The sequence below is a fragment of the Camellia sinensis genome, chromosome 9 (genome assembly GCF_055761805.1).
Source record: "Camellia sinensis isolate YWXY chromosome 9, ASM5576180v1, whole genome shotgun sequence".
Taxonomy (NCBI): Eukaryota; Viridiplantae; Streptophyta; class Magnoliopsida; order Ericales; family Theaceae; genus Camellia; species Camellia sinensis.
In genome coordinates this window covers 16,585,581-16,594,943 of record NC_138969.1, presented here as the reverse complement: position 1 = coordinate 16,594,943, position 9,363 = coordinate 16,585,581, and the positions used below count along the sequence as shown (strand labels likewise).

At 32.7% G+C, this 9,363-nt stretch overlaps 1 protein-coding gene across 6 annotated transcripts; it reads left to right on the top strand.

Annotated features, from left to right (window-relative positions):
• Positions 1-380: 380 nt before the first annotated feature.
• Positions 381-7,393, top strand: LOC145798494 (transcription factor TGA1-like). Of its 6 annotated transcripts, none has more exons than XR_014339416.1 (5): positions 381-2,173; positions 2,524-2,562; positions 2,711-4,285; positions 4,387-4,482; positions 7,089-7,393. XR_014339416.1 is itself a non-coding variant. In XM_082886244.1 (4 exons), the coding sequence occupies exons 1-4, from the start codon at positions 1,910-1,912 to the stop codon at positions 7,098-7,100; spliced, it is 495 nt and encodes a 164-aa protein (XP_082742370.1). In that variant the 5' UTR covers positions 381-1,909; the 3' UTR covers positions 7,101-7,393. The 6 variants fall into 6 exon arrangements, 1 of the variants encoding a protein (XP_082742370.1); XR_014339417.1 differs by having other exon boundaries at positions 2,524-2,852; positions 3,601-4,285; XR_014339419.1 differs by lacking the exon at positions 2,524-2,562 and having other exon boundaries at positions 4,160-4,285.
• The last annotated feature ends 1,970 nt before the right edge of the window (positions 7,394-9,363 follow it).

The following is a 9,363-nucleotide window of genomic DNA, read 5'->3' as shown; positions in this document are numbered from 1 at the left end:
AACAAAAAAGGTCTATGGTGACGAAAGCGCATGATAAAAAAATATTTCGCCTCCAAATATACATGTTTTAGTGATGAAAATAAGATTTCGCCTCTAATTGTACTGTTTTTAAAGACGAAAACCAAATTTCATCATCAAATACTTAAAATCAAATAAAACAATAGGTGACAAAAAATTTATTCGTGTCTAAATTTTATTTTTCGTCACAAAACAATTTCCCACCCTTAAAAAATTTGGCACCATTTTGAAGACAAAATATTTCATCACCATTATAAAAAATTTTAAAAAGAAAATAATTTCGTTTTTGAATATATTATTTTTAAAATGAAAAACCAAATTTCGTCACCACATATACTTAAAATCAATAAAAATAAATAAAATTGAACCAACAGATGGATATATCTCTGCATCTATTTTACTTTCTATATCTCTCTGTCTCACTCCCTCACCCATCCATCTCCGTCACACCGTCCGTCCATCTTTGTCGCACCGGCTAACCCGCACGTCGCCGGCCGGCGCTCGCTACAACAGATATCTCTCTCTCTTTCTCTCCCTCCCTCCCTGTTTTCACCTCACTCTCTCCCCCCTGCCCTCTTCTCGCTTTTCCGAGCTCCCTCTCCCCTCCGTCTCCCCTCCGTCTCCCCTCTTCTCTATCTCGCCATTCCCCTTCTCGTCTCTCACTTTTGTAACTCGTTTTTCCCCAATTTGAACCCTAATTTGTTGGATGTTTCGCTGCCTGCGACCTCCTCACCTGGTTTTTCTCTAACCCTGACTTTGTTGCTATCTCTCTCTCTCTCTCTGGTTGTCCCCAATTTCTAGCCCTAACTTTTTCCATAAATGTAAGTTGTTGTGTAGAAATTAATTAGTTGCAGGGTTTGTACATTGGGGGTGCACTAAATAATGGTCATGTAGGATTGTCTGTTCCTTTAAACTCAGGTTTTGTGATTTCTTGTATTCTTAACCTCTAGATGTTTTGTTGTTCTGCATCCTATGTTCAGATTTTTAGCTTATGGTTGTGTAAAAATCATATTGTAAAGATTTTTCCTCTTCTTGTTCTCTTGTTCATCTTTGTCGTTGAGTTACATAATTTTTGTTGAAGGATTGGTGATCTGATATTTCTTATTGAAGTTCACATGATAGTTATAGTATCAGTAATGGTTTTTTGTTCAATGATCTATATTTGTGGAATGATGCCCATTTGTTGCCTGATAAGAAATAGTGACGGGGAATTTCAATTAGATTAATATGTTTGTGAGGTAGCTCTCCGAGAACATCTACCTTAGTTCCATTTGATTAAAAAAAAAAAAATACAGAATTGTCTAATTTTATGTATCTGATATTTTCACCAACCAACCACCATCAGGTTACCACCACAGAAATCCTGTAGCCAGTTAGAAGTCCTTTTTGTTACTATCATTGACTGTTTTCATGTTAGTCTAGTTATAAATGCATTCTCATTGTGCTTGTCTCCTTGTTTCTCTGGTGAGATGTTTGTGCCCAGCTCTTTTCCTGATATCACTGTCGAAACTGTGGATCACAGGTTGATGTGGACAGGAAAGGTGTCGGTTGAGGAAAGAATCGAGCACATTTGGAAATTTTGTTTTTGTTTTTGTTTTTTTTTTTTGGAAATTATATCAGTATTAGAATATTAGGTAGGCTTTAATTATTTGGAATGCTTTAATTATTGGGTAGGATTTAATTATTTAGAGTGTTTTATTTTGGAAGCTCTTAATTAAGGTTTTTGGATGCCTATAAATAGGCCATTATGTTATAGGGTTACTCAGCCTTGATTATGAATTGAGAATATTGAGATTGATCTTTTTAGGTTTATTTGTCTTTTATTTGATGGTTTGTTCTTTTCTCTTGCATTCTTCTTACTTGCTAGCCATCCTACACCATAGGTATTACCATGTTTGAGATGGAATATGGACTCTGGATTGAAGAAGAACAAAGACAAAATTGTGTACTAAGAAAGGTGTTGCAAGATCATATAAATGATATCGAGCTTCGTATGTTTGTGGAAACTGGTTTAAACCATTATTACATGCTCTTCCAAATGAAAGAAGATGCTGCTAAGGCTGATGTCTTCTATTTGATGCATGGCACATGGAGAACACCTGTTGAGCGCTTACTTCTTTGGCTTGGAGGGTTCCGCCCATCGAAGCTTCTAAATGTAAGTTTAACTCAGTCAAATTTGATCATTTCAGTTTTGCTATTTTTCTTGTCGCCTTCTATGTCACATAATTCATGTAACTAACTAATTGGAATAATGATCCTTTTACCAACTCTTGATGTTGGTATATATTTATTTGTATTAGAGATGGTGATTTGAGCGAGAAACTCAAATTTGATTTCATCATAAATTCATGATGTGGAATTTTCAGTGATTATCTTGTCTTTTTTTCTCTAATTTTAATTGTTTATAACTTTCTATAGTTTCATTTTGGATTTTATTTTTTTCCTTAATGATTCTTTACAAATTCTTGTTTTTATCTTGGCCTTTGTGTTGCTTCTTGATGAAAGACAAGAAGTACTGATGTTGGTCACAAACTCATTAAAGCAGTATCTTATGAGAGTGCTTATTTTTACTATGAGAATTTAGTTATTGGTTTTATTGTAACTGTCTCTTCAAGATGAAAAAATTTATCATTGATATACTACTCTTTCTGGTTTATAAGTATTTCCTTCGAAAACCTTAACTTATGCATAGAGATCTTAATCACACCAACCAGTATATTGTGGGACTAGCTTTCTGTGCTTTGGGGAATATATGTTCTGCAGAAATGGCAAGTGATCTTGCACCGAAAGTTGAAAGATTACTACAATTCCAAGATCTAAATATTTGGAAGAAAGTAAGCTTTTTTATAGGCTATTTTCCCATCCATTTGAAAATAATTTAATAGCTCTAGAAATGCGTAAATTGGATTTGCGTGTCTAGATTTTATTGCAGGGGGGTTGTGGTAGGAGTACTAAATTTTCTGATGATTAGAAGCAATTACAGTTATTCACCCTCAAGAATTATTTTACTTTGGCCATTACTTGTTCGTCAAAATGTCTCTCAGTGGGCAATTTGAATGAACAGAAAGGAGCTCCTTGAGAACCTTATCCAATCAGTCATTATCTTCAATTATTAATAGATTTTGTTTTAGAATTTATGTCTTTCCATATGTTTCCAATTTTATTCATTTATTATTTATTTTGCTTCCATTATGTTTATGAAATGTTGTTTCCAAAATGTTTCTAATTCCAAGCTGGTTGAAATGGTTTTTTGCAATCAAATTTTGTTTCTTGCTAATTATAGAGCTTTAAGATTTTCTTATTTTTTGTAGGTTATATAGATTTGTCTACAATTTTATTTATTGATTATTTTTTTCCCTCTAGAATTTAAGATTGTCAGGTTTTTGAAAGGATGTACTTGTACTTGTGATAGAAACACTTCTCATTAGTGAATCAATTTTAAAATAAGAGTATTGTCTCTTTCTTCCCATATATTTGCCTTTCTGTTACTGATTTGTTTGTTTGTTTGTTTGTTTATTTCTTTATTTTTATTTTTATTTTTATTTTTGTTTTTGTTATAATGTTTGGTCCATCGGTGATCAGCTACACAACTAGGGGTAACCCTCTCCTTGCCAATAAACATCATGATGATATGAGTTTGAGCTGCCAGAAAACAGAATGTAGTCATTGGTGCAATTTGCTTTTCCTGTATCTGCTAATTTCTTTTACCAATCAGTCCCATCTGTAAGGCACAAGTGAGTTGTACAAAATGCTCCTGGTATTTTAGTTCTAGATTGCATTTATTTTTATTTTCAGATCCTTATGTGATGCTTTGTTATTGCAGAGTGACTAAGGTAATGGAGGGCCCACTGACATACTACAGAATATGCAATTGTCAATGATCATGTTTACCAAAATTGTTTTTGTATCATCTTCTGGATGTGTTCTGTATTTTCTCTATGATTTCACATTGAACCTGCAGATGTGTAGCTTGATTATATATATAATTCTGCAACACACCAGTGGTGCTGCTGCTCAACAGTTTTCTTTCTTATTGGAAAATTTTCTCATGCCATGCTGTCTAGAATGTGTACCTTTAGTTTTCTTTGACGTAATTTTTTGCTCATTTGGTTAAGGGTACTGATCTTTATGATATGCTTAGTAGGTAGGAAGTTTTGTAAAGGATGAAGTATGGCATGCCCTAATTGTTGTGATAAGCAATGCTTCTAACCTCCATGGATATACTGTATGGTCTCTCTACAAAGCAGTCCAAACATCAGGTGATCAGGTACAACTTTTTTTTTTTTTCTGTATTAGGATAAGAGATTGGTACAGAAGTTACATCACCTTGAATAGTTAAGTGGAAAATTGTTTTGATATCTTTCTCAGGAAAGTCTTGTTCGAGTGGCCGTTTGGTGCATTGGAGAATATGGTGAAATGTTAGTCAATAACGCTGGAATGCTTGGTATAGAAGAACCAATAACTGTAAGTTTGCTTATGCAAATTTTGCTTAATTTGGATTTTGTTGTGGTTGATCTCCATTAATCTGGTGGTGACATATGCTATAACTAGAAGGCATTATGCACGCACTAATTGAAGTTTTCAATTTTGAGTTTTGTCGCAATACTCGTCAAAGTTTGAATTGGAATTTCTAAATGGCTAATAAGATCAGTTTATAGGAACTAATATTAAATTATTTTTTAGACGATCCAATAAAAAATCCAGCAATTGAATTTGATTGACATATGGTATGAAATCAAAGATATTTCTATTTCATTTTCTGGTTCTGTCTGATGTGTCAGATGAATGTAAATTATCATTTCATTGATTAGAAGCAAAAATATAATAACATGTTGAACACACAACACCTTGCTGCCTGTCAAAAATCTTTTGAATCTACGTAAAATTTCCATCATGAATTCTTCAATGGTGTTGAGAAATATTTTTTGAAATTTGTTGCTTGATTTACTACAAAGATGTTCTTTGGAGGTTTAAACCAATGTTTTAAAAACCGGACCGGTGAGTGAACCGGAAAAGGGATCGGGTGGACGGGTCACCGGTTCAACCATCAGGTTGAACCGGAATCGAACCGTGACGTAATAAATATATTAAAATTATATTTAATTAAAAATATAAGTAATAAAATTATAAATTAAAAATATTAAAAATATTAAATTATCTGAAATATTTGTCTTAATATATTTTTTTACTAAAAAATATAATAATATATTTTAAAATATTATTAATTTCAATTTTGGAAGATGAAATCAAATATTTAATATTCCCACCATATGATTTTAATTCAAATAAATTGATTGAAAGGAGAGCAAAAATTTTGGAGGGATATCAAATTTTCAATATTCCCTCCAATACATTTGATTGAATCCCACATGGATTTCTTGAATTTTTTTGAAAGAGTTTTTTTCTTATAAATAGGTGAAGACTTTCACAATAATTTCATCAAACTCTTAATGGGATTCCTCACAAGAGGAGAACCTTGAAAATGAGTTTCAAATTAAAATTTTCTTATATTCTTTATATATATATATATATATAAAATAAGAAAGAAAGAAAGAAAAGAAAGAAAGAAAATTAAAAAAAAAAAAATTTCCGATCCGGATCAACCCGGCGAACCGTCTCCAGGTCGACCGGTTCGCCGATCCAACCGCCGGTTTTTCCGGTTCTCCTTAAAAACGCCGGTTTTCATTTATGGCCGGTTTAGAGGGTCCATCCGGACCGGAACCCCGACCGGTCGACGGTTCAACCGGTCGAACCGGCCGGTCCGGTCCGGTCCGGTTTTCAAAACCTTGGTTTAAACTCCCTGTATCGACTGATAATGAAAAGTTCTAAGCTTGATGATTTTCGATTGGGAGGGGACAAACTTCTTGATTTACGATTTGTAGTCATGATTTTTGGATGTTTAAAGTTGTATTTAGATATTAGTGAATTTTATAGTTTAGATAATTTTCTTGGTTTGTATGTTTGAAGTTGTTATGAAGTTGATATGATAGAAGTTGAGGATAGAAGCTAGTTTGCAGGTTGTTTGGTGTATGGATATTAGATTTGTTTGCTTACTTCAGTAATCTGACCATCCTCTCTCGCCAAGTGGCATTTGCTTGGTGCAATGTCAAAAGCTTGAGGCAGAAAGGTATTACGGGAAATTTTGAGAGTGGGGAAAGTTTAGATTCTGATGGACAAGCTTCTTGGTTAGTATATTATGTTTCTATGTTAATTTAGTAGAAACTTTGTTCTTCAACTAGGGTAGAATAAAAAACTACTTCAACATTTAGGCACGAAAGGTCCTGGAAAAATAATGAAATATGCATGTCAAGGCCCGGGAAACATCACAAACACCTTGAGACGAAGCAAAATAAGTTGTGCAAACTTATGGAACAAGCATGTGGCTCTCGATTTGAAAACTACTTTGAAATTCGCACTATTCCAATGCTTAGGCACGAAAGCAAGTCTTGGGGAGGGGGGAAGCTTCAAATAGGCACGAAAAGGCTCGGGAAACATCATGAACACCTCGAGAGGAGCCAATGTAAATTGTGAAAACTTATAGAACAAGTATGAGACTCCCGGAAATTTACCATTGTATTCCAAACTTATAGTAACCAATGTAAGTTGTGAAAACTTACGGAACTAGTACAGGACTCCCAGTTTGAAAACTAAGTAGAAAACTATACTTTTTAACACTTAGGCTTGAGAATAGGCCATCGGGGGGCCAAAATCGTAAAACAAACCACGAGAAGGCTCAGGGAACACACTGAACACCTCGGGAGGGACCAATGTAAGTTGTGGAAACTTACCGAACCAGCACGGGACTCCCGATTTGAAAACTAAGTTGAAAAATGCATTTTTTTCGACACTTGGGCTTGAAAATAGGCCATTGGGGGCCAAAATCGTGAAACAGCCACGGGAAGGCCCGGGAAACACCTCGAACACCTCAGGAGAGACCAATGTAAGTTGTGGAAACCTATAGAATTAGCATAGGACTCCCGGTTTGAAAACTAAGTCAAAAAATATTAAATTATATATTTTATTAATAAGATAGTAATTGTCTTCCTCTTTTTTGTTTTGTTTTGTTGCAGGTTGGAAATTAGAGATGGACGTGCTTGGTAATCTGGAGAGTAGGAGCTTGCTCATTTTGTGTTTTTGTTAATATTACCTTATATGTATTTTGATTGCGTTGTAAAGTTTATATTTTTGTATATATTAGGAGACATGTTTGGTAATCTGTACTTGATATTATATTTTTGTGGATATTAGGAGATGTGTTTTCTGTGGATATTAGGAGACGTGTTTTGTAATCCGCAATTGATATTGTATTTTTCTGGATATTATGAGACATATTTCGACTGTGGTATTTATGGAAATGAGCAAGTATTTGTATTGATTTGTAAAAGATATTTTATTAAACATGTTATTAAAATGTGCAGGGAATTTTTAGTGAAAAGAATTTGAGAATTTAAAATATTACACTCATTTTTAAAAATATTAATTATTATTAGTAACGAAATAAAAAATTGTTGCTATTAGTTTTCAAACAACTTTTCTTGACGAATAATTTTGTCACTAATGACATAGTTCCAACAAATAATTTCGTCACATTTGCTGAATATTTCGTCACTAACTTGAAATATTTGGCGATAAAATTGTTTGTCATTGAAGAATTTTTTGTGTTCATTTTAGTGACGAATTTTTTTGTCACTTTAATTTATATCATTGGTGAGGATCAATTTCGTCACTAAAACCTCTATCTTAATATTTTGTGATGAAATATTTTTCTCGCCAAAACAATTAAAAATAAAATATTATTTAATTATAGTGACGAAATGAATGTTATAGAGGACGGAAAATTCAACATTTAGAGATGAAACATTTCATCGCCAAAAATAAAGAATAGGCGATGAGACAATTTTTCGTCACCAGGTGCGACGACAAATAGACGACGAACGTGGTGACAAAAAATTTTCGTCACAGGTCACTTTGGTGACGAAAATTTGATGTTTGGAGACAAAATCAATCTGTCACCAAAGGCTTTTTTTTGTTGTAGTGGCGGACGAAATATCCGTGAAATGAAAGTTTGAAGTGTTTATGCATGTGTTATATAAATTGAAAATAATTGAGTTGTAGTCTCAGTTCGGTTGTTGTGAAATACTGAAAATTGACTTATGAATTAAGAAAGATAAGTAATCGGAATGTGGATTGAAAATAAATGGATTAAGGCTTGAAATTGATATCTTATGAATATATATAAAATTATAGAAAGTTTTATCACACGCATTGTCTATGCACTTATACTTATACCTTTGCTAAATTTCATATACTGTGTTAAATGATTTCTACTAGGCTGTGGCTCATCCTATTTGGGAATAACAAGTCCAGGTAATGATGGCATTCCTCTACCAAGGCAATAGCATTGAAGGGATCTTTGGGAAGCAAGAGCTTTATATTTTGTATATTTTGTATAGCCTAGGGCTAAATATGTAAAGAGCGAAGCTCACTTTTGTTGCAACCAAGTTAAGAATTGTAAAGGTCTAAGCCAATATGGCATTTATTTATATTAAACTCTTTTATATCCTTAACTTTGTGTAATGAAATGACTCTTCACTCTGATGTATGCGATTACCAATGTATGCCTTTGAGTTATATCTATTGTGTAATTTGGGGGCGTTACATTTAAAATTTTGAAAAAATTGATAATATTCTCAGTTTTACTAAATAGGACTTATTGGTTCAAAAAATCTTAGATAGGGCCTGAGTTACCACAACATTTGTAAATAAGAATTTTAGATAATTAACTCTTTTTTTTAATGCCACACCAGCATACCCTAATATCAATTTTTTCTTATATATTTGCTAAATGTTTTTTATGTAAAAGAGATTTACTTTTACTTATTCTAAACTAAACAAAGCCTGAATTAAAAAAAAAAAAAAAAAAACTTTACATATTAATCTTTTTCTACATATTTTTAATTTCAAAAAGAATAAAAAAAACGACGACTTAAATAATAGATATCAATTGCCCGATGGGCTCCGTTTTATTTTAAATATATTTTGATTTAACCATTTTAAATAAGTAGCATCATATTGTGTGATAAGAGTGTAAGTAGTTTGATTCAGTCAGGGTTGAGTGAAGTTTTGCACTGAATCAAACATTTTGGCCTTTTGGTTTTGTGAAATTTGTTTTATAAATATTTTCCCTCATAATTTTTACTATAAAACATGTTACTAATGACTTATGTTCTAATTTTATTTGAGTTAGTTTGATTTGTATTAGTGTAAAACTTTTTAAAACTAAAACAAACCATACATCAGTGTTGTGTAATAGATAGAATCAATTCTAGTGATAAAATAAGACTT